The 23,801-nt window shown below is 41.0% G+C and overlaps 3 protein-coding genes across 4 annotated transcripts; all 3 read right to left on the reverse strand.

Moving 5' to 3' along the window:
- Positions 1-414: 414 nt before the first annotated feature.
- On the reverse strand, positions 415-14,354 carry sphk2 (sphingosine kinase 2). Of its 2 annotated transcripts, none has more exons than XM_088409588.1 (8): positions 14,208-14,354; positions 9,405-10,912; positions 6,756-6,905; positions 6,578-6,672; positions 6,393-6,508; positions 5,686-5,895; positions 3,350-4,868; positions 415-2,717 (listed from the first exon to the last, which is right to left on the reverse strand). In XM_088409588.1, exons 2-8 carry the CDS (start codon positions 9,883-9,885, stop codon positions 2,655-2,657), a joined length of 2,634 nt encoding a protein of 877 aa, XP_088265714.1. In that variant the 5' UTR covers positions 9,886-10,912; positions 14,208-14,354; the 3' UTR covers positions 415-2,654. The 2 variants fall into 2 exon arrangements, with proteins under 2 accessions (XP_088265714.1, XP_088265715.1); XM_088409589.1 differs by lacking the exon at positions 14,208-14,354 and adding an exon at positions 13,160-13,250.
- Positions 14,355-14,581: 227 nt separating this feature from the next.
- Positions 14,582-19,088, reverse strand: rpl18 (ribosomal protein L18). The gene is made up of 7 exons (XM_088411941.1): positions 19,011-19,088; positions 18,367-18,453; positions 18,005-18,112; positions 16,637-16,735; positions 16,196-16,319; positions 15,435-15,504; positions 14,582-14,719 (listed from the first exon to the last, which is right to left on the reverse strand). Exons 1-7 carry the CDS (start codon positions 19,011-19,013, stop codon positions 14,644-14,646), a joined length of 567 nt encoding a protein of 188 aa, XP_088268067.1. The 5' UTR covers positions 19,014-19,088; the 3' UTR covers positions 14,582-14,643.
- A 588-nt stretch (positions 19,089-19,676) lies between these two features.
- LOC148426129 (mpv17-like protein) lies at positions 19,677-23,150 on the reverse strand. Its single transcript, XM_088411154.1, has 6 exons — positions 22,852-23,150; positions 21,535-21,708; positions 21,136-21,466; positions 20,271-20,341; positions 20,164-20,193; positions 19,677-20,079 (listed from the first exon to the last, which is right to left on the reverse strand). The coding sequence occupies exons 3-6, from the start codon at positions 21,455-21,457 to the stop codon at positions 19,960-19,962; spliced, it is 543 nt and encodes a 180-aa protein (XP_088267280.1). The 5' UTR covers positions 21,458-21,466; positions 21,535-21,708; positions 22,852-23,150; the 3' UTR covers positions 19,677-19,959.
- Positions 23,151-23,801: the final 651 nt, after the last annotated feature.

Below are 23,801 nucleotides of genomic sequence, written 5' to 3' on the forward strand. Positions count from 1 at the left end.
CTACTAATTTGCTTTGCACCAAGAATACAGGACTGGTTTCATTTATTAAACGTTTTGGTTTTGGTTCATTTTCGTTGATTGCAGTCGTTTATACATTTGCGTTTAGTATAAAACGCAATGTATTGTTTGTGTTTGTTTCATGTATTTGATACATGCAAATTGAAGGGGTGTTAAAAGAAATACGTGCTTAACTAACGAACAATCTCCAAAATGAGAACAAATTCCACATCTTTACTTGGGTTGTAAACGACTAAAATGTTATTGTCATTTTAGTTCTGCTGTGTCATGACATCTGTTGACTATTTCTCAACATCTGTTGACTATTTCTCAATCACAGAAGTCATAATTTTAGTTGTGCTGTGTCATGGCATCTGTTGACTCAGTCACAGAAGAAAAAACAATTCAGTCAAAACTGTTTTAAGTTACATTTATTCCAAACATATACAACTATGAACTGTACACTTTGATCATATATTTTCTTCCATCATTTTAGTATTAAATGCAATTTCCTTCCAAGCAGGGCCATTACAGATGAGCGCATTGCATTATCAAGAGGCCTGGACATTTAAGCATCAAACTTATTTGTTCAGTTCCAACATCCATATCATGGAAATCTTGACGTCTAGTGTTCATTTTGGAAAAAACAAGTGTAAATTGTGTTCTACTTGTTGTTACAAGCCTAGACTAATACGCCATTGTGATTGACTAGTTGTATTGTGTGGAGGAAAAAAAAAATACAACAAGCAAAATAGCAGCCTGGTGAGCAGTAAAAAGTAGTCGTCCACGTTTTCTCAAACAAGATTTTCAACAGGATTATGATAGAAAGGCATTGGTTTATTTCCAGGCATGCCCAAGACCCAAACAGTTCACGCACCATCTTGACTGATTGATACAGTGCACATGCTATTGATTTGACCGGTTTCATCAGCAGGTCTCAAAATGACATTTACACAAAGCAGGTCATCGTTTGTCAATCCCTGTTGATTCCATTTAAAAATATCTGTGGTCATTTAAGGCAAAGCTAAACATTTTGACATGATTACGGTTGGCAGCGCTCAGTCAAATCTATTTCATATGACAAAACGTCATTTCCTTTACAATTCGTAGCATTTGTTCGTAAGGTACTTTTTACTAGTGCTTCCTTTCCCGCAACTGCAAATTTCCTGCACTGTAAAGTGTGCATTCTAGTGTTATTTCAAGCCCCTTTCACACAGCCTCTAACACGTGGCATTTTTTTTTCCTCAGTTCAAATTGTGCGGGTTTCATTTCCTCCTCATGAGATTTTTTAGATACATACCATCGTATTTTAAAACAACTGCATCACTTTTCGCTTAATGCTAACAAACAATGCTAAATGCCAAAGAGGGGTGCGTTTAAAAAAATAAAATCACCCCCATCATTTTGAATTTCTCTAACAGACCAAACGTGGGGTGATACCAACACACAATGCTAATGCCAACAAGGGGTGTTATTTTATAAAATTCACATCACTTTAAATGCCCGCAAGCTTAATGCTAAAAAAAATTTCATGGATATTAAAGGTTCTTTCAAAGCAATTGAACACAAACGGTGCAGCAATACATGTAAACAATGCTCACTGGCATGTTTGATGAATTTTGTGACAAGAGTCTGAATCTGTGAATGGTCTTGTGGCCGAAAAATTTGAAAAATTGCAAGATGGATTGGCGCCAAATATCCGAAGAATTTGTAAAAGTTGAAGACAGCTTGCAAATTTGGTATTTTAGCCAGAAACTGGGAAGTCCTAATTAGCATTTGACGAGCCACATAAAATGAGGTAGCGGGCCGGATCTGGCATTTGACACCTGTGCCCTAAAGTGTTTTAAATTGCGTTTTGGTGAGTATTTTTGTCATTAAAATGTAGTCCCTCCAATAGAATAGAAGATACAAAGATAATTTGAGCACTTTTAGCATGTTTGCTCCAGCAGAAAGTGAGACAATGTGCTTTTGCGTTTTGGTGAATATGGAATATTTGTAAACAGTCCCTAAAAGAACAAAGCTAAAAACTCAACTTTTAACTCGCTTGTCATGGCTGTGTGAAAGAGGCTATCGTGTGCATATAAGGTTAAATTGCACGTCATTACCGAGCGCAACGTGGACATCAAATACTGTTGAGGGTAACGTAAGTGAAATGAACGTGATGAACCACTGAAGCGATAAAACTGCATCGTTGTAGAGTGTCGTTTGTAAAGTCAATTGACGCTTCGTCTCCCCGTAAGGCAAACTACTGGTAGTGCTTCTGCACATGCATACCATTTATGTATACATACACCCAAATCATGCACTTTCTGCGCAAAAACAAACAAAAAATTTAGTTAACATTCGATTGTTCTTCCCTCGTTATTCCAGACTGTGCAGTTTTCATGCGTGGGCGGGATCGCTTAGCGTATTCCCGCAGCTGTGCAATGCGGTGCATTTTTCATCTATTTTCTTTTTAAAAAAAGGAAAAAAAAACATCACTGTTAATCCCTGCATTCCTGCTCGAACGATGCATGGCTCGGTAAAGGTTATCCCTTTTTAGTCAAAACTCTTTGTGCGACCCAGGTTATTTCAGTCTCTCAGAGCAGCCGCGGAATCGGATTTTCCATCATCCAGAAGAAGTGAGTGCTTTTCATGAGCTTCCACCGATCCCTGATTTAGAACCTGGTGACCTGCACTCCCGCGTCGCCCACAATGAGGCGCGCCATGGAGGGATGAACCTGCAATGCAAGGAAAATGGGTCAAAATTCAAAGGCAATTGTCACAATGTCATATTTAAGTCTGCAAGATATTTTTAATTTTAGAACACGGATGTCCAAAACTAATTGGGAGACGAATATACCAAATTGGAAGGATGCAAGGATGCCACTTTAATTTGATGTACTGCTACAGAACAAGCAAAGAATTTAGCTTTTTTTTTTATTTGAAAAGAAACCATTTCCTGTCATGGCATTAAAAAGCATTGAATTTTGATCTGCTGAAACCTTGTTAAAATCTCTATTGAAACTAAATTCCTTTACACAACCCCATGTGTACTCGTTTTCACATTTGAGCGGTTCGCAACGTTTTTTCAATGACGTACCTCCTGTGAAATATTTGATTTTAGGCTTATTTTATTCAGCAACTCAAGATAGATCACGAGACATTTTCTAAATAAAGGCAAAAAACGTTTTGCAAAAAAGTCAGGTTACAAAAATGGAGTTTCCTAATGTTCCAATTAATTTGCTCTTAGTTTGAAAAAGACATGTGCTGTTCCTGTCACAGAATTAAATAGATTTGCCGATACCTGCAGAAACAATTATTCTCACGTACCCAAATTTGAAACCCACTGGTATAAAACACAAGAACCAACCTGCGCTTGCAAAGGACCGTACGGCACCAGCTCGCCGTCCACAGTGAGGGTCCCGCGTGCGGACAGAGGCTGCAGCCGGAAGGCGCGACAGGAAACGTGGCTGACGTACGGCGAGCTGACAGAGTGGTGGGTTCCTCTCTCCATGGCGAAGAACAGTCGCAGCAACGTGGCTCTGGAGATGCCGGCCCGCACGAAGGTCAGGTGGATGAGCCCGTCGTCGAACCGGGCCTGCGGCGCCGCATGAAGGTCGGCTCCCAGGTGGCTCTGATAAAGGGCCAACACCAAGACAAAATCCCCCTCTATGGTGACCCAGTCTCGCGTGGGGAGGGGCTGGTCCAAGGGGGGCAACAGGTCGTCCCTCGGGACGTTTAAAGGCAGCGTGACGTAAGGACGGTTTTTCAGAGGTCCGGCTGGCTCGGCGATATCAAAGCTGAACGACGAGGGAGTCGTGCGGATGGAGGGCGAGGCGGATCCGGGCGTGTTGGGCCGCGGGGCCAGGTAGGACGAGGAGTGCGGGGAGGCACACGAAGGCGAGGACGGAGGCGTGGGGGACAGCGAGAGGGACAGGGACGGAAGCTTCGGAGGCAGGGAGTTGGAGTGCGAGTGCTGGAGGAGCGAGAGTGGCCTCGGGCGCGAGGAGTTCTGGTTCTGGTCAACAGTTCTATGCTTGTGAGAGAAGGGGGAGTGGCGAAAGGGGGAGGAGATGGTGAGGGCCCGTTCCCGGGCGACATCCAGGGGGTACACCTCTTTCTGGTAGTAGCTTCCGTTCAGGTCCACGTCGTCCACCCCGTAAGAGGGACTCGAGTTGACGTCGGCCTGACCGAAAAGAGCGTTGGCGATCTGGCTGGAAGGAGCCGAGTTTTTCCTGAGGCTCTGCCTGGCTTCCTGGATTCCATCTTGGTAGGTGTAGCATCCTTCATCTGTCAAGTCCTCCCCGGGCTCTCCAGCCTGCCCCATCCTATCTACCTCGACGCGGTTGACCCCATCGCCCGCCTGATGCTCCTCCTCCTCCATCTCGCTCGAGTCCTCCTCTGTCCTTCCCTCATCCTCGTGTTCGTCTTGAATCTGCGCCAGTCCGCCGTCCCCTCCCATGTCGCCCCGTTCCCTCTTCAGCCTCGCCTCTTCCATTTCCGCCTCACCTTCATTCTCCTTCTCCCTGTCCTCCATGAGGCTGCTGGCCCTCACCACCCCCGTTCCTCCCCCCCGGGCTCGCTCCCGTCTCCTCTCTCGCTCACGTTGCCGCTCCTCCTTCTCCCGCTCACCCTCGCCACGGCGCAGACTCCGTTGTTCGCTGATGCCCATGTCGGAGGAGGTGCGATGGATGGGGGGTTTGCAGAAGCCCTCCAGGCCCTCCGTGATGCTGCGGGAGAGGGGTCTCCTGGGTGGGGGCGGCGTGGCGTCGGGCGATGAGCTCACGGTGGAGGGAGGGAGGTAGGACAGACGGCCCTTGTACGAGCGGAGGGAAGCGATGCGCACCAGTGTCCCGAGAGTGAAACGTGCCGAGCCCAGGCCTCGATACCTGTGGTCATATGAAACAAGACATAGGGATAAAAAATAAAACCCCACATTATTAAACCAATACACACTATCAGGTCGGATAAGCACAAAGATGGCAAAATTCATTTTATTGTACTTAAGCTTAAACCCATTATATGCCAAGGATTGATACAATTTAAATTGCAAGCAATTTGAGTTGTAATGAGCTAAACCGCCAGCAGAGGGTAGTAATAAAACATGTGGGAAGCTATTGACTATTTTGCCTCAATCGGGGCTGCAATTAACAATTATTTTGGTAATAGAATAATCTGGTGATTATTTTGCCGATTCATCTGCCAATCTAAAATTTAAAAGACAAGTTTTAAATTTTATCGCTTTTTTTTTTTTTTTTTTATACAAATTGACCGCCAAGAAAAACACACTAATAGATTTATTCATTAGAATTTGGCAAAGGCAAATGGGCAAAAATATTGGTTCTCTTTTTCCAAAGCCCATAACCAGCTCAAAATAATTTTGGAGGACACTTGTCTGTCTGACTTTTTACATTTTGGAACTACACCTGTGTCTCTGGGTGTATTTTGTTCAAGCAACTCTAGAAAATGGATTATGTAAACATTGGTTTTAATTCTGGCTTTTCATAACACGGTTTAGCAATACAGGTTGCTTCATGTTCCATTAAACGCGATTGAAAAAGAAAAATATCTTTCTGTCATAACATTAAAAAGCTTTAGATTTGCTGATATGTACTGCTGCCATAGACGAGAAAAGTATCTGAGAGTATTGACTGTTTAAGTCATAAAATTCCAGAAATTAACAATTGATTATCAATAACAGCTCACCTCTCACTTTCGATGTCCACATCCGACACGAATCCCCAGGCGACGGACAGGAAAGAAAAGAGCCTCCTGGGCACTGCGGCAGCAGCTCGGCTATTACCGCTGGCGGGTGGGCTGGTCGTCACGGAGACCAGGTCCATGGGCCGCACGCCGCCGCGACATAGCAGGAAACAGCAGTTCAGCAGGAGGGGCTCCCGAAGGCACATATCATATCTACAAATATTTTGAAAAGTGACTTACAATGCGCATCCAAAGAAATTGATCCTCTGTTTTAGTAATATTCCTCGGACACGGACGTTGGTTCAGTCTGCTCGCTTCTTTTATAGAAAATTCAAGAGTTTATTTTGTCCTATGCATAGTAATACCACACAATGAAATTCTTATTCTTGTTCACTTCCCCGAGCACACTACATTCCATAATCGAGCAAATAATAAGGTAGGCAAAAAAAAAAAAAGCCAACTGACGTCCACTATGACGTCCATTATGGTAATTATTTTCAGTAAGAATATGGTGGATATAAAAATACACATCTGTGCGTCAAATCAATCTTCATTGAATGGAATAAAAAAAAAAAATTCTAGTCATTAAGAAAACGCAACTATACATTTTGTCCTTCATATTTTGTGAAAAAAAAGCATCTTATATTTGAGGAATAATGGTAGTTATTTTTTACCCCGTCACCATATTTTTGCAAGAAACCGTTACCAACCCTGCATGATGGTTGATGGACCCAGCCAGCGCGTTGCCAGAGCCGCAGGGCAGAATGCCCACAGGCGTTTTTATCGCTTGCTCCCAATCCGGACGCTCCATTAGGCCGTTAATCACCTGTCGGGACGGTGAGAGCACATCGTATCGGTATCGCCGCAGATAACGCCGTTCACCATCCGTTCGCACCTCGTGCAGGAGGCCGTCTCCAGAAACGATGATGACGCCGTCCCACTCCGGGAGCGATATCTCCCTGATAAGCTCTCTGGCGTGGTTCTGACGCTCTGAGGCGGATTGAGGGGACAACTCGCTCAACATAAATGACTAGCGGCGGTCTCCTGTGGGTACATTAGCCAAGCGGCGCTACCTGTCTGGATCAGGTTGTAGCTGATGTTAGCCTCTCTGATCATCGGCAAGATGTGCGTCTGACACCACTGCATGGCTTGGCCTCTCCCGCTGAAGGGATTGGCCAGTAGCAGAAGTCGCCTGGGGCGAGGTAGAAGGCTTCTGGAAAATTCTGACAAGAAAAAAAACAAGGGGAAGAGTATTCATTAGTGCGTGACAATGATCACTCCTGGACAATCGAATAATTATTTAAGGCCCGCCCATCTGCTCATTACCGCTGCTTATGCATTTTCTAGTGTGCTAAGAGTCTTTAAGGAGCATAAAATACATAGTTTGGTTATGTGCGGAGTCTGGGAAACTTGAGAGAAAGTCCATATAAGCATGGTGGGAACATTAAAACCACGCGGAACTAGTAAAAGATGGTTATGTTTTTTCAGGGCCAATGTCGATTATTAGTCGTAAAGAAGGCAGATATTTGGATCAGATAGATATTGGCATCTAAATGGGAAGGAATATGTCTAAAAATAATCAATGAACCATAGTTTTTTTTTGTTTCACAATATCCAATTTGCTTTGAAATTATAATAAAAAAGAGCTTCCAGGACATTAGAATGTTTAAAAACAAATAGTCAAAAACAATCAAATAAAGCTCACATGTTAAAGCGTTTTAATTTCAAACAAAAAACGAAGTTGCAAATTGTTCCTAATGTCAGAAGAATCTCGTTATAAAAATGACTGACGTTTTCTTAGGTTAATACAGTTTTAAATTGATTCAATATCAGATTTTTCTTTAAGAAGGCCAATAATGACATTTGTAAAAATCTCAAATATAGGCACCGAAATTTAGTCAATCAAATACAGAAACTTACAAATGTGGGGCAGATTTGTCATTTAGAAGGACAAACAGGGCATTTATTTGGGGATTTCAAATTAAAGACAACCTATATGTGTAGTATATGCCCACTGCCCCCAAATCAAATCAAATACTCCAGGGTCAAGTTGACCTGTTGAGAAGCTCTGTAATCACAAAAAAAAATGTTTTTTTTATGACATTTTCCGCTGAATAAACATTAAAAAAAAGATCAGATTATCCCGTAAAAAGTATTTAAAGAAAGTAATCTAAGAGGGTATTTTCCATGAAATATTACGCAACACAGTTGCCGTGGCAACACGTTGTTCGCCATCAGTCCGCCTGTAAATGTAGCTCATGAAAGCACGCCGCCGAGGTAGTTGAGTTAATCACCTGCAAAATCCCAAAACGCTTCGATTACGCGCCTTTCCGTTTATTGCGTGCCGGCGCAGATGACGCGACCACGCGCTCGGATTAATCTCAGATTATATAACAGCAATCCACTGGCACTCGGCGACACAAATCAACGGAAAACCAATATAGCCGCAGCTGCTGAAAACTCGGACATATCACGGCCCAGAGGAACAACGAACTGAGCAAACAAAGGATCAGACGTGACGGATGAAATGAGCGGTTGGGTTAAAGTGAGGACAGCCATGTTTACTGCTACAGTAAACACAGCCTGGGGATGATGAGGTTTTAGTTCAGGTCAGGAAACAAAAGGAGAGAGGGAGATTAGACTTTAAAGAGGCAAAGGAGGGAGGAAGGAGACAGGAAAGGAGGTCAGACGCTGCTAAAGTGCAGAGGCCGCTCACAAATAAGTACAGTGAAAACTAAATATTATGAACATCTACCGGTTATCAGTACAGTTGACACGAAACTACACAGGACCCGTTTCTTGTTTTTCTCTAATGTGAGAGCCGCAAAAAAAATTTTTGTATGTCTTGGTCACTGTGACACGAAGTTATATTTAGCAAACGTTTACAAAATACGCAGGAATCAAAAAGGGAGGAGGAGAAAGTCATTGGGGAGTCAACCGAAGTTTTTGAAGCGCTCGTAAATCTCAGTGCCACGGATTTGAATTATTGTCGTGTAAAAATACTTTCGTGGTAGGAATATCAACATGTTTATTAAAAAGATTGTATTTAATCAAAACGTCTCCAATTTGGAGCTACTATCATTTGTAGGGATATTGGATGTAACTCTTTTTCAATACCAGTGAGTACTCAACACTTGAGTGTTTACAGATACCAAGTACCGATACCACATACCCCCCCCCCAAAAAACATTTTAAAAACCATTGAGAGATTATTCACATTTTTGCTGTCCGCGGCATTTACTAAAAATACATTTTGACATGGCCTGCAATTGTATTTCAAAAAGTAAAAAGTTTGATGGTAGAAATTAAAAGTGGGAAAAAAAAAAACGGAATTCTAATTTACCTTATAACTCTTAACTTAAAGCGTTTGAGTAGTTTAATAGCTACATACAGAAAACATGCAACTGCTTGATTTTTACTGTGTTTGAGAATGATCTTTAAGGTGTTTAATAATTTTTTTAAAAGTTACGTGGCCCTAATGTCTTAATATTTCCATAGTTTTTTCATAGTATTTCCAGTTCGGACATCCCTGGTTTAGTTTTAGTGTAAATATTCTACCTTGTACTTGTGCAGGTGTAATGATAATAAAGGCTATCAATAGATAAATACCCCCCCCCCCCACCGCCCTAAAAAAAAAAGTATTTTGTTGCATATGACTACAAAATGGATCTGGTCATGTGGTGTCATTTACATTTAAATTTATGAAAAAAATCACTACTCACCAGTTTCAGAAGTGACCGGCACCCCTCGGAGTAAACACTGCACGGCGGCGGACCATCGCTCCGCCTCGCCCCTGCTCTCGGCCAGGTAGGCCCTCACTTGGCGGCGGCGCGACACCCCCTTGCGCCGTTTACCCGGCGGGTACCAGTAGAGCACCAGAAGGGGGGGCGCCGGGGCTCGGGGGCAGCTGCATCCCACCAGTTCCACCAGGGGCAGCAGCAGACGGGCCTCCTTGCCCGGACGCGGCGACAGGCGCTGGATGTGGATATGCACGTGGGTGAGGGTCAAGGCGTAGTTGGAGGCCTGCGCCGGAGTGGGCGAGGCGGCCGGAGAGAGTCCGCCCGGCCCGCCGGGGCTATTGGGGCAGCTGTTGTTGTTGCTGCTGCCGCCGCTGCCGTGATTGTTGCCGGACTCCCAGCTGGCAAACTGGCCGTGAAGGAGGGCTTCCGAAGGGGGGAAGGAGGACGGTTCTGGGGAGCGCATCTTGGCTTGCAAAAAGCCGACGAGCTTTAGCCAAGCGGCTAGATAGAAAAGGACGCGTGGGAATCGTTGCGAGACGGCGTTATTAAAGCTCCTTCGGTTCTTGAAGACGCAAGAAAAAAGTTCTTGTTCCTATATGTCGTTCTCAGGGTCTTCATCGGGGCAGAAAGCTTAACAGTTTCCAGTCCATAGTGTCAAACGGAAATTTCCAGTGTCACAGCTACTGTCGTAAGAAGTAAAAAAAAAAAACAACAAAAAAAAAACAACTTGGGGTTTCCTTTCAGCTAAAATAATCATTAAAACAAACAAAAAAACAACTTGGGGTTTCCTTTTAGCTAAAATAATTAAGTTGGAACAACATGGAGATATAACTTGACATTTACTGCAACAATGTGAGTTAGCACGTTGTTTGCTAAGCTAGCTTATAGTTTGACAATGTAAGAATTACTTCTGTAAGCTTTCAATTTTTTTGTGCGGAAAGTCAATTTTCACGTTCGCAAAACTTATTTTGTTGTATTGCTCAACTTTTTTTTTTTTTTTACAGTGCAGTTTACGTCTAGTCAGCTCCAATTGTAAATAGTCAATAACTTATTTCCTATTTGCGAGATTTAAAAAAAAAAAAAATCACAAATTAAGGCAACTTAGCAGCTACAACTAAATAACATTTTAAATAATTAAACAGACATCAAGTTTCACTGAGAATACCGATCAAATGCGTAAGACTTCAAAACAACGTCATTAAATAAAACACGATTCCCGTTACGTGCTAAACAAAAAACAAAAAGTGCAGGATTGTTCTAGATTTTAACAAAAGAATATAAGGTACACGGAGTGCCTGATTTTGTTTTTTTTTAAACTGTCCTCCAATTGCAACAGCAGAGGGACAGGTGGACAGGAGACATAAACAAATACAACGGACATGCACAAAAAAAAGACAAAAGAAAAACAAGACGACGGCTCCAGGTGGCTCCTTTGATCATGTCATGGTCAAAATTCCAAGCGTCACGTTCCCTCACGGAGATCTCGGCTCCTGCATGGAGACCACAACTCAAGTTAGCTGCGATTTGTTCATGTCATTTTAGCTTCTTTTTTTTCAATACCAATGACGTATTTATGCGTCTTTGAAGTTGACACGTTTAGTTTGGTTTTTTCCCTGTCATTCTGGACAGTTACGATTTTAATCAAAATCCAAAACAATCATTCAAACGTTTGATTTGCATACAGAAGGCCAATGATTAATCAATGAATTGACAACATATTTACAATATTTTACTGATAAATCATTTAAAAACCTAAAATTGTCCAAACGCTGAGAATTTCAGACGCTCGACAGATTCATTCACTGCCATTGACGTAAATAAACGTCAAATATCCATTTTAACTGAGCTAGCCGTAAATAAGTTAGCTCATTAACTGTAACCATTAAAATTTTTTTTATTAAAATCGTAACCCAGTTACAATTTTAATCAAAACCCAAAACAATCATTCAAAGGTTTGATTTGTATACTAGAAGGCCAACGATTAATCAATGAATTAGCAACATATTTACAATATTTTAGTGATAATGGGTCAATCATTTAAAGACCTAAATTTGTCCAAACGCTGAGAATTTCAGACGCTCGAAAGATTCATTCACTGCCATTGACGGAAATAAACGTCAAATATCCATTTTAACTGAGCTAGCCGTAAATAAGTTAGCTCATTAACTGCAAATGACAGAAATCATCATATCCTTTCACTTGATCACTTCAGGGGTTGCCATTGCGAATCAATAATCTATTTTTTTCAGCGGTGAGTGAAAAATAAAAGTATCCTCAATTGTACGGTTATAACACCGGTAATTCTTACTTGATACCCCGGTGAGAAGAAAATGATGTGGATGTCTGGGGTGCGTGACTCGCTCATTTAGTTTTTGCTGAGACGCACTGTGAGTCAAAGTCACATCGGCAGCTTGCTGACGCCGAACAACCGCCGCGGTCAAAGGATTTCAAGACAAACACGTCATCTTCCTGCGATTTCTTACACTTGGGCCACAGAAAATGTCAAAGAATGCTGACAGTCACCGGTAGTCAGAAACCTGTCATAAATTTCTCTGAATCTTGTACGTTTTGCTAACCCTTGTGCAGTATTTTGACCATTTTTGAATTATTTTCTTCAAATTATTTTAGCCAAGGGATAAGCGCACAATCTTCGTAGCATGCTAAGCGTTGATATTTCCCATGTTGTCACCACCCGGGAAAATTTTCAGCTCCCTTTCGATGCCTTCCAAATGATGCGAAACGTCTGACGTAAGGGATTGGCGTTCAAAAAAACGCACAAGCGTAAAGATATTGAGCTCAATAGCCTCTCTTTGTTCAAATACTCCAACCTCACGAGTTGGTCATCTCTCGCTTTCAACTTTTACGACAGTCAGGAAAACCTTACGCAAGCGACGGCGCAGACAGAATCAATGCCTGGCCGATGTCCTGTTTTGATAAGCGCGACGTTCCAATTGGAGCGGCCCCCGCGGCCATTGTTGCACCTTTGGTCCTTGAAACAGGGCGTGTGCGCACGGAAAATCATAATACAAGCGGCGGCCTAATTTGGGCTCTTGCACAATGAAGCTGCTGTTGACTGACTTGTGGGGGTATTTTGGGCATGTGTGGGCAAGCTCCTGCCTTTAACCCTTGAATGCATCACAGACGCTCAATGGTAACATTAAGCTGTCGATCTCCGTTAGGCTAGGGATTCCGGTTTTCACCTCAAGATCCCAACGAGGAGGCTGAACAAACGTACTGAAGTAAAATGTGCCCCCTAAGGATTGTCTTCAAATTCCACAGAAATGTAGATGTGAAAATAAATGCTTCCTCTTGAAGGGGAAAAACAAGTCTAGCGTGCTCAGTAGAAAGGATCTTAGAAAGGTTAAGATATAGACCAAAGACAAAATTTCACTACTGTGGACACAAATGTTTAGGGTATAGCAATTTTCCCTAAATCTGTAGGAAATTACTGTCTCTTCATTTCTATCGTACGACCATAAAGCGGCGACTTTCAATACGTTGAAATGTATTTTGACATTGACACCGATTTGATACCTAACTTTATTCTGTATAACTGTCGCTGACTGTTCTTTTTTTGAATAATTAGTATCACGTCAAGGCTCTTCTAACAATTCGTACTTAAAAAATTAAAGTATTTATCATTCCTGTTGATATTTTATCTGTATTGGTATCAGACAGTAAATCTAGGCTGCAATATACAAATCGTGACACTTAATTTTCGGCTTGGAAGCACATACCTCGGGTCAAAGTTCTCCAATGTGCTTTGTCTGCAAACCAAGTTTTCTTCTCTGCTCTTCGTTCAGAGTAGATGCAGTATCGAAAGTTTGCTTTTTGAAATGCTGTGCTTTAATGCTTTATTCAACTTTTATGTTTGTTATGTTTTAATGTGCACGTTTGTTGACCAGATTAAAAGAAAAACAGCTATGATATGCTGTGCTTTTATGCTTTATTCAACTTTTATGTTTATTATGTTTTAATGTCCGTTTGGTGACCAGATTAAAAAAAAATCGCTATGTTCTTTAATGCTTTGATGAACGTTTATGGTTGTTGCATTATAATGGCCACGGTTTTTAGTCGTAAATTCAGCACAGACTTCTTGGCCAGATGAAATTAGAAGAAACGTTTTCATTGATTAATTGATTGACAGCCAGGACAGAATTTCAAATCTTATTTTTTGAGTAATAAATAAGAATCTGTGAATAAACATGTATGACTTTGGTCAAGCTCTTTTTATATGTGATGTAACATTCAGTACAAATGTACACATAATTTAATTTAGCATACAATTTAAAAAGCTCGTTGAACTTTGACCATAAATGAGTAAGATAGCCAAGCAGATTCTCGATAAGAGGATAAAGATTAATTACAAAAATCCTAGCGACACCACGTAGTAAATAACTCGGAAGCGTTGTAATTTTGTCCATGTACATTGAAATTATTGGCGACTTTGTTGTGATGTTAGCTAAGGTTGCTAAAGTAACGAAGAGCCAATTGGAAGCTTGCTGGCCGCTTACGGTCTTGGAAACCGAAACCGGTTGAGTGCAAAATTGATTATGAACGGGTAATAAAATTCAAAGTGCAATAAACGCTCATTTTGGGGCGGAATCGCGTCTAGCTTGATGTTGGTCGCATGGAAGTTGGCTAAAACGTCAGCTAGCCGAGGTGAGTGTACAATTCCAAGCGGGGGTAGAAGAACCGAGGACAGCTTTTCGACGCGATCAAACAGGCCGCTATAATTGAACGGAAATGGATTTTAAAAGTAGAAATAAAAGGAGAGCGCCGTACCTCATCTTGTCCGCGTTGGACAGCGGTTGTTTCTGGTGACAAGCGTTGCGCTGCAGGAAGTGCGCGCACCGCTGCTGCTTTTGCTGCTTTGAGCGGCGCAAAGGAAACCCAATGGCGAGAAGGAAAACAACGCAACACCCACCGACATTCTCCAATCATTGACAGACCATCACTCACTTCCTGTTTGGGCCCGAATGCCTGAGCGGCCAGCCAATCGTTTCGCACACACAACCCCTGGATGACTTCACTTGCCCTCACGCTTTCATGGCAAAAAGCAGTCAAAGGAATGCATCATACTTGGAAGGTCCAAGAATTCGCACACAATAGGTTAGGCGGCACCATATATGGGAGAGTATTGAAAACAAAACAGGAAGTGACGTTTCGTACAGCCAGTCTTTTATTTGAATGGGTTTGCATGGTAAACAAAAGAGAGACTTTAGTTCTTGTAGCCGCGGCTGGCTCTGCGACCGCGAGCTTTCTCGAACTTCCTGCCCTTGGAACGAATGTAGGGCCTGGAAAAGACAAAAGAGGTTAGCACAAGCCGCATTTAACAACTAAAATGAGGTTTGTCTTAAAATAATTCAAATGAGTGATTCTCTATGTGTGCTACGGCCACCATGCGTGGAATGTGAAAAATTCCTCCCCTAAGGACAGTTCTGCAGTATTTAAAAAGGAACTCAAGTATGAAACTTTCCTTACAATAATATGTTTTATGCAACCCCACTACTGTGAATACTATATTCTGATTAATATTTTTCTTTGGAATCTAAATTAAGCATACAACGGTGCCAAAAATCTCATCTTTCAAACCACATGACGAAACATAGAAACAGGTGAGCCGTGATTGGTTGTTACTAAAGGTGCAATGATTATTCGCCTAATAGTTCTCCCAATCCTCAGAATTTCAGCCAAATATAAACAATCATTAAATGGTATTACTGTGAACATTGTAACCGCCTTCCTAGCAATATAAAACAAAGATGAACCCATCTTTCTCTTTTGCAAAAGATTATTTTGACTAGTTTTTTGTCTTTATTTTCTATTGATAACGCTTGACAGCTTGTTGTTAATCAGAGGTCATGAAGACCACCAACTGTTCACACACACAATTTAGTCTTCAATTAACATAAGCATGTTTTGGGAATAAACACTAATTTTCCTTCCGACAACTTCAGTATGAACTTCTTATTGAAGTCCAGCAGAATAAATGTACAAGTGTGCACATACTTGGTGTGGCTGTGAGGAGTTCCAGGAGCTTTTCCAAAATGCCTGTACACCTCTCTGGACTTGCGAGGACCTGAAAAACAAATTTAGGGAGGTTATTCTCTCTGAATCACTCACCAGGCATTTTGTAATCTCATTTTTATTTATGACTACTGCACAACTAGAAGACTAGTGTAGTCAAGTGAAGGGATATGATAGTAGATTCAAAACTTGATATTGCAGTCATTGATAAAGATCATGGCTATGGAGAAAGCTCCCCTTCTCCGGTGGTGGAGTCAACCTGCATGCCTTTAATTTGTGAAGTATTTTTACAGGTGCACAAATTTCCATCAGACCAGCAAGAAAAAAATAAACGGGATGGTCCTGATTTTAGTTTACCGCAGGCTTGTGAAGCTCTTTGTGATTCAAGGCTACGAAAAAAATAGCTCGACTTCTGACAAAAGTGTTCAATCAATTTTAAGTAAACCTTGACTCACTACCGACAATGACGACCAAATTGCTGCAGGTTAATGTTTCATCAGTCATGCAATGGAAAAGAACATCCATATCTGGATATTCAACGATAGCGGCTTACGTCTGGTCAACACAAAGGGGGCGCGCGTACACGATTTCCGCATGACTCAGTTGACATCTGCGCACTGACAATTTACACAACGTGAGGAAATCGTGGCAGGAGGGACGGTCAAGCAAGTGCAGCTATGAGCAAACATGACATTTTCAGTGGGTGTGGATGAAGTATTAAAGCTGTGTGCTGTGGTACATACCAGACAGCAGCACTGTGCCTTTTCCTTTGGGTGTTGCCAATGCCAGCTGGTCAAAGGTCATGATTTGACCTCCGGCCTTCAGAATCCTGCGGCGAGCGCCGTCAGTCACCCTCAGGGCGCACACCTTGAGGGAACGCCAGTCAGTTAGCACAAAAAAAAAACAACAAAAAAATTCAATACACCCAACACATCATCTCTATTCTGTGTTTGGGTATTTTAGCCACAAAAAGTTTCAAGAGTGCCCACTTATGCATATTTTTGTTTTTCTTCCAGTCTGTCTGCTGCCACCTGCTGATGAAACTGGAAGCTTAACAATCATTTTCCCCTCAGGACAGCTAGTGTGAAGCCTTGCACGTAAGCGTGTGGTTGTAGCAGACATCGGAAGGTCACAGAAAGGGGGGCGTTCACAAAAAGTAGTGTAATGGCAAAAAGCGTGCTAACCTTGAGCTTGGGCATTTTCACGAGTCTGACATCGTCAGTGATGCTTCCCACGACCACGGCGATTTTGTCATCGCGGCCGGGCATCTTCATCTTACGGATCTGGAATGAGAGACAAATTCAGCGGCGGAGAAATTGACAGCTTTTTTGAAATCTGACAATCCGTAGGGTTAACTCAAGTCTCACTGATAGGGGAGACCTTTTAATAACAAATGTGACTTCCAATATAAAATCATTCTATAATCACATTAACGTCAGTGAAATCTTTATTTAAATTTCAGCCAACTTTATATTTCAGTAACCCTGGCAACACTACCATTCTTTGTTGTTTGTACTTAAAACAAAGATAATTGGTATTTCCCCATTTTTGTTGTGACACTTTGGAGAACTTCATGTATTACGTTTATTTTAAGTTATTTACTTTTACTTACTTACTTTTAATTAACTTACCAAAACCTACTGATGACAATAGAAGCACCCTGAAATTTAGATTTTTTGCAACAGGTATTAAGGATGTCCAAATACAACTTTTCCACATACAATTCTGACATTAAAGAACAGAATGCTGTCTCATAGAGATACTGCTCCAATGTGATATTAGCTGAACAGTACATGCTTTTATGCTTCATGTAAATTGTCTTAAAAATGAATAAATAATGCATTTCTGAAAGGTAGTTCTGCAAAGATATGCTTAAAAACATTACAACTAAGTCAAGCATTGGAATTTGAACTTAAAGTAAAAACATATGGGTCCATCAACTTGTCAAGAGCCAGTTAAGAATATGTGGACATATACTGTTTATTTTCTTAAGGCCTAATTATTTTTACAACCACACAAGTAGAATGTATAAAAAATGCCTCTCAAAAGCATAATACCAATACCATTCCATAATGTCAAAATACCAATACAAATCAGAGCACTTTTACGCGGCGGACACTCTGGAAGGAAATCAATCATATTAGGAGGAATAACTGCTAACTTAGTGATTAAAAAAAAAAAAAACATACAACACTGCATTATGTCTATGTAAAAACGTTACTGGATCAAATTGCATAACATTATGTATGGTAAAATGTGTAAAAATGAATGTCACTTGCGCTGATACACGTAACTCGCAACAAAAATACATCTTAAGTAAACAAGAAAATATCAAGAGTTTAGAAAAGATGACTTATTTTGTTTTTACTATAGTTTTGACTTTGTTGCCAAAGTGTTGGTGCATCTTATATATGGTAACATAGAAAATACTAAATATGACCCCAAAATTGAGGGTGCATTTGGGGAATTACGGTACAACTATCTTCACATTTGTTTTTATTGAAGCCATAAACTGTCAAAAACTAGCAAGATGTGAGACGGGTAAGACTGACCAGGCGGGAAAGGGAGATGGGAGGTCTGTTGCTCCTGCTCATGAAGAGCCTCTTCAGAATAACCCTGTTGAAGGATGCATTGGAGCGGCGAGCCAAGAACCTGTAAAGCTACAAGGCAAAACACCTTTAGTACATATTAACAAACCAAGCCAAAATTTCCATCTCAAATTTCATGTGTCTCGTTTTATGTGTAGTTTTACGATAAACTTCAACTGTGGGAGACAGTATAGATTATTTACATCCTGTGATGTGTCAAAAGCATCTGAAAGGGGTAGAGCAACATTGAGAAACTTAACTTTATTCCATTTGGTTTCTGCAGAAGATTCCCCCCCCCCCCCCCCAGCAAAATGTGATGCACTTACCTTGACCAGGAGCCTCAGGTAAATATCCTCGCTCTTTGGCTCCTTCCTGTGCACCTTACGGTCCTTGTTATGTCTGATGTCAACTCCCTTTTGGAGCAATCAAACACAATTGCATCAATAACATGGCACTCATTCATTTCATAGTCCCAAACTATAGTGCAGGTACAAACTTGGATCGGTTATTTAGCATGCAGTTACGTTTACTTTTCTATCGCAAAATTGAAGTTGAACCAATGACATTTAAAGAGGTGGGTAAACACGTTGACTTCTCAAAAGCTAGCGGCTATTAGCACGAAAGCACCAACATGGTTTGTTTATCGACGACGCTAAGATATGAAAAACTAGCTGACATTCAAGCAATTATATTTCATTATACTGGTCCCTATTTTAGACCGGGAGACATTTTTGAATGAGTCTTGTGCGCAACGTCATGGTTTTACGCTAGTTGGCTAGCTGTCGGCACTTCGAGCCGAAGCTAATATGCTTGGCAGACACATATACCACAAAATCGTTGTTTTATTGCGACCTAAACTATCTCCACAACAAATCAGCGTCACAATCAAGATGATCCGCGGTGGCAATTCAGAGGATGACCGTGGATAGTCAAATCGGGATATCATGAATGTTAAACTGGTGCTACCTACCATCTTGGAATCGAAGGGAAAAAGGAAGAGCGTAAATCTCGCGATAAACCATACACTGCAATCTCGCGTTTGTGATTGGTTAAAGAGAAGTCACACTTCCGGTAGGTCTCCGTTGGGATAAACCGGGTGGAATTTTGAATGGCGCATGTAAGCGTCCTTTGCTTGCTATTTTCCTCTCCTTTATAAAGTCAGATCAGTCAAAAAAAAAATAATTAAAAAATCACAAAATTGATTTTTGTTTATTTTTTCAATAAAAGAACAAAATTAAAAAAAAAAACAGGATCACAAAATGTAAACTTTTTGTAGTTATTTTTCTTGTTATTTTTTCACTTTTTATGTCAAACCACACAGAACAATAGTATTTTTCATGATTTTCTTTTCAACAAAAGAAACAAACAAAAAACTGAAAAAAGTTCAACCTTTGCATATTTCAGTTACTCTGGCTATTTTGGGCATGCAAACCCGCAATAAACGAGTAAACACTGACTTGAGAATTTGAGTTTCCGGCATAAAAATCCGTTAATAATAATGTAACATCTTTTTAAACTGAAAATCACTTATATTGCAATGACAGAACAATAAAGATGTCTTTTTTATTCTGTGGTTTTCCCATGTTTTCTTTATTTAAATGCCATTAAAGACATGAAACACTGTTTTACATCAACTGCTTAATTTTCACCCTCTAAGATTAAGTCATGTCAATTTTATTTATACAGCAGTAATTTATAACAAGAGCTGACCAGGAGCTGCACTATTGATTCATATGTTAGTTATATTTATAATCATATTAACATTACCATTGTAATATAACAATTAAACGTTCATTGGCATATGGACTCGTATTTAAGACAAAAAATGATCCTGAGTAAATTGAACTAGACATGAAATTGTTAGCAAAATGATAATACTGTACAGTAGTTGGTCATCAATAACAAAAATGGTGTGAAATTCATTCAATTTTGTGGCCCTTCTGCTGTCGCAGATGACACAGGAAAATGGTGAAAACGAGGGCCACGCCTCCGAGGAACACGGTTCGAGCCACGGGGGGCACCAGGGAAAAGTTCACAGCCTGGGATAATGAGGATCAAAAAAAAAAAATTGAAACTTGAATTTTGTCATTTTTACAGGAAGTGAAAAATCAAAGCGATCTCACCTGCATTGTTGACCAAAACACCACACCAGTCTGAAAAAACATGATTATAACACCTTCATTTTAGAATGCCATACCAAAAAAAAAAAAACACAAAATTTGACAGTTACCTTGTAAGATGTCCAGAATTTTTCTCTCCAGTCTTGAAGAATATCATCTTTGTTTTCTAGTAAACTCAAACCTATAAAATCGATACATGAGTGATAAATTGTTAGGATTGAAAACTGACATTTTTTATGTTGACTTTACATCTATTAACAATGCATGATTTTATTTTCTGGAACCACTCGATAAAATAAAATTGAGTTAATTTAGCTATTTTCTTCAGTGTACGAAACTTAAAAAAAAAAAAAATGGTGGGTGTGTAAACAAGCATCATTTCTCAGTCTGATTCCTCGTCATCGTTTAGCTTGTTGCTAGGTAGAATTCACTGTGTAATGAAAATTACCCCATTGGCCTATGAATAAAAAGCAAAAGATAAGCTAAGCTAACCTATACTTCCACCTGGTGGCCAAAGCATGAACATCAGTCGGAGCAGTACAATGTCCACTGAATTAAAAAAAAAAAAAAGTGAAAAATCCTTTCCTGGGCCTCAACCACAAAACTTTTTCCATTTAACTTAACAATAATTCCTGATCTACCAAAATGTGCTTGTTTTGATGTCGCTACATGTGTGTGTGGTTTTTAAATGTCGAATTTTCACAATGGGAAATTTCGATTTTTGTGCCAAGTAATGTGTATATAAAATCTGTGGCGTTTGCATGCTCTCCCCATGCCTGTTTTTTTTTTTTTTTTGGGGGGGGCACTCTGGTTTCCTCTAACATTTCCAAAAACATGGATGGTGCATTGGACACTCTACATTGTCCTTAGGTGTGATTGCATTTGATTGGTTGTTTGTCTTTGTGTGCCTTGTGATTGGCTGAAACCAGTTCAGGATGTATCCCGCTTTTTTGACCGTTTCCGTCAACAACTCACCAATATAAAAAGCGCTGATCGTGAGCGGCGCGGCCACCATCTGATCTACCAGCACCTTCCCCGTCACAGCCTTGACCCCGCCCCCCGGAAGCATCCTCTCAAGCCAGCGCAGCCATTGGTAGTTGAAGTTGGCGTGGAAACAAAAGCCCACGGCGGCCACTCGGGCCGTCTGGCGCCAGTCCACGCCGGCCGAGACCTTGGACGCGTCCCTCCGTGCCAAAACGCGCTGCTGGAAAACATCGGCGGAGGCGAACAGCGCCGTGTAGCCGACCACGTTGCTAACGTACGGATGGGCCCTGAACGCAGCCCAGGCCCTGTTCATGATAGAAACCTTACAAATATAGATAAAGTGTTGTGTGAAACCTCAGACGGAAAATGACACAATCCTTGCTAGCTTACCTCCGACGTGACCCGTCTTCCGACTTCCTCGGCCAAGAAAGACGCCGGCTCTTCTTCCTGGTTGGCTCCGTTGGACGAGGAGGAGCTGAAATCAATCTTTGAGGCCCTTCTCACTGGGTCAAAGTTCAAATTCTCCCTGGTAAAAACCCCCGGTGATAAGATGTTGTCAGCCTGCTACAGAAAGAGAAAAAAACACACAACCCGCCGAACATTTTTGTCATTTAAAACACACTTTCTGCACTTCATACGTGAAATTTTGGTATTTCTTTTCCAGAAGAGAATTCTTGTCCCGCTGAGACAGAACTGTAGCTGTCTCACATCTCAAAAGCTCATGTGCGATGCTAAAAATAGACCACCAAGCAGTAAAAAGTTATACATACCAGAGGAGATTTAATTTGGGATAGAATTAATCCAATACCGTTCATAAAATCGACTTGCCAAAAATTAAAATCTCGCTGACCCATCTAACTCAAAATAGCAAGAACATTCATGTGTTGATTAAAAAAAGAGAAGAGAAAATGTCCCTACTATTAATGTGATGTAGTCTCTACGAATTAATAGTGTAATTTTATGATAGTTTTTAAGTAGATTAACTATTTTTTCACATATCACACAAAAATTTGCACATATCTGTCACCATTTTAAGTGTGTCTAATTATGCCAAATAAAATTCAAATATTCTCGTAGTCAATCAAATGTATTTATATTTATTATTCGTAGGCCTTTTATCGTTGCTATTGTATTTTCTGTACTATAAGGTACATAGAATAGAAGCTACAGTAGCGGCTGGGGTTGCGTTATGCATCCACTAGATGGAGCTGTGCTAAAGGGAACGTCAACAAAACAATCAGACCAGTCACTTAATTAACTTTATTAACTTATTATTAACTTATTATTATTAAACTTTATTAACAGCGAATCAGAAATGAAGAAGAAATATGATTTGTGGAAAGTAATATCTGAAAAACGGAAGTAAAATACCTCTTGATTACGTTAAAAGCCTGTTTATATCGATGCCAAGACTAATCAAGAGTTCAAAGGAATATCATTTTGATTCACCGTGAAATGTCATTTCTCAATCAAATTGCAACCAAAAACTTTCAAATATATTGTTTTGTTGATTTAAAAAACAGATTTTGGATTTATCTTAAAAAAATCACGCTTTCTTTTAGAAAAACTTTTACAAAACGCGTGTCTTTTCCCCACATAAATTGCTTCAAATGGGTGTTCCTTTTTGACTGGGACCTCGGTTTAATCTAAACAAAAACAGTCCCAAAGGTCAAAGTCTCTTTTATAGAAAAATCTGTTGTACTTTACCTTCCACTCAAGTCAGTTTTCTTCCAATCAAGTAATTGCCCATTATTGTCCTCCATTTTGTCCCGCGCTTCCACCTGCCGCCGCCGCTGCCATAGATATGTTTGAGTCATCACGATACAGGGCAATTAAAAGCACTAGCAACATGGCAGACTCTTCCCTGTGAGAATGTGCTAATGAGGGTCAACGCTTTAAGCGGCTCAATTAAAAACCGCGCAGCAGTTTTCCAGGCAAGCGGCCTTTTGTGCGTTACACAAAGGCGGACGCGTGTCCACGGTTTGACACCTCGGATAATTGCCCGTCTCGACGTATGACGCTTAGCCGGTGGGATTCCATTCAGCTTCCTGGGGGGGCGGGGCTAACGAGGAGAAGAAAAAGGAAATTGGGGCATTTGCGCTGATGTCACTTGATTCGGGGCGAGTAAAGGCGCACAACGTTGTTCGTTGGGAAAATCCGTCTAGTTTGGAGGAAGAAGACATAACAAGGGCACAGGTATGCGTTTTTTAACTTATTGTTCATTTGGGAATTTTCAGAACTGGAAATTTAGCAAGGCAACAACATGCTCAGTAATATTCTGGGGCTGCTTTTGCTTCATGCACTGGATGAGCTTGATCTGTATTTTTCAGTATTTTTTGTTATGAAAGTACTATATAAAAGAAGATACGTTATATCAGGGGTTCAGGAACCCCTTTTAGAAAGGAAATTCTCCAAAGACCCCATTTAAAAATATTTACGGAAATAAACACATCATTTAAGCCGAGCATAAGCGTTTTCTTGTAAATGATGTCCAAGATATGCAAGAGTCGGCGTTGGCGCCGCTGGAACCCGGGCCGGAGCGAGGGGCTCCCTGGGGTCGTGACCTGTACACGTTTGTGACCTCGGCGGCCGGTCACATGATGAGGACCCTCCAGAAGCCCCGCAAGAACCGGCCCTCCAAGCGGCAGGTCAACCAC

The sequence above is a fragment of the Hippichthys cyanospilos genome, chromosome 3, assembly GCF_059441005.1.
Source record: "Hippichthys cyanospilos isolate Australia breed blue-spotted pipefish chromosome 3, RoL_Hcya_1.0, whole genome shotgun sequence".
NCBI classification, from domain to species: domain Eukaryota; kingdom Metazoa; phylum Chordata; class Actinopteri; order Syngnathiformes; family Syngnathidae; genus Hippichthys; species Hippichthys cyanospilos.

Coding starts and splice junctions, on each gene's coding strand:
- sphk2 (XM_088409588.1), bottom strand. CDS start 9,885: ATGCGCTCCCCAGAACCGTCCTCCTTCCCCCCTTCGGAAGCCCTCCTT. Junction 6,673..6,755: donor CTACAACCTGATCCAGACAG/GTAGCGCCGCTT, acceptor AATCCGCCTCAG/AGCGTCAGAACCACGCCAGA. Junction 6,509..6,577: donor GAGACGGCCTCCTGCACGAG/GTGCGAACGGAT, acceptor CCGTCCCGACAG/GTGATTAACGGCCTAATGGA.
- rpl18 (XM_088411941.1), bottom strand. Junction 18,113..18,366: donor ACCTGAGGCTCCTGGTCAAG/GTAAGTGCATCA, acceptor TTTGCCTTGTAG/CTTTACAGGTTCTTGGCTCG. Junction 15,505..16,195: donor AGGCACAGTGCTGCTGTCTG/GTATGTACCACA, acceptor TTTGTTTTTCAG/GTCCTCGCAAGTCCAGAGAG.
- LOC148426129 (XM_088411154.1), bottom strand. CDS start 21,457: ATGAACAGGGCCTGGGCTGCGTTCAGGGCCCATCCGTACGTTAGCAAC. Junction 20,194..20,270: donor AATTCTGGACATCTTACAAG/GTAACTGTCAAA, acceptor ATGTTTTTTCAG/ACTGGTGTGGTGTTTTGGTC. Junction 20,080..20,163: donor TGTTTTGGTCAACAATGCAG/GTGAGATCGCTT, acceptor TCATTATCCCAG/GCTGTGAACTTTTCCCTGGT.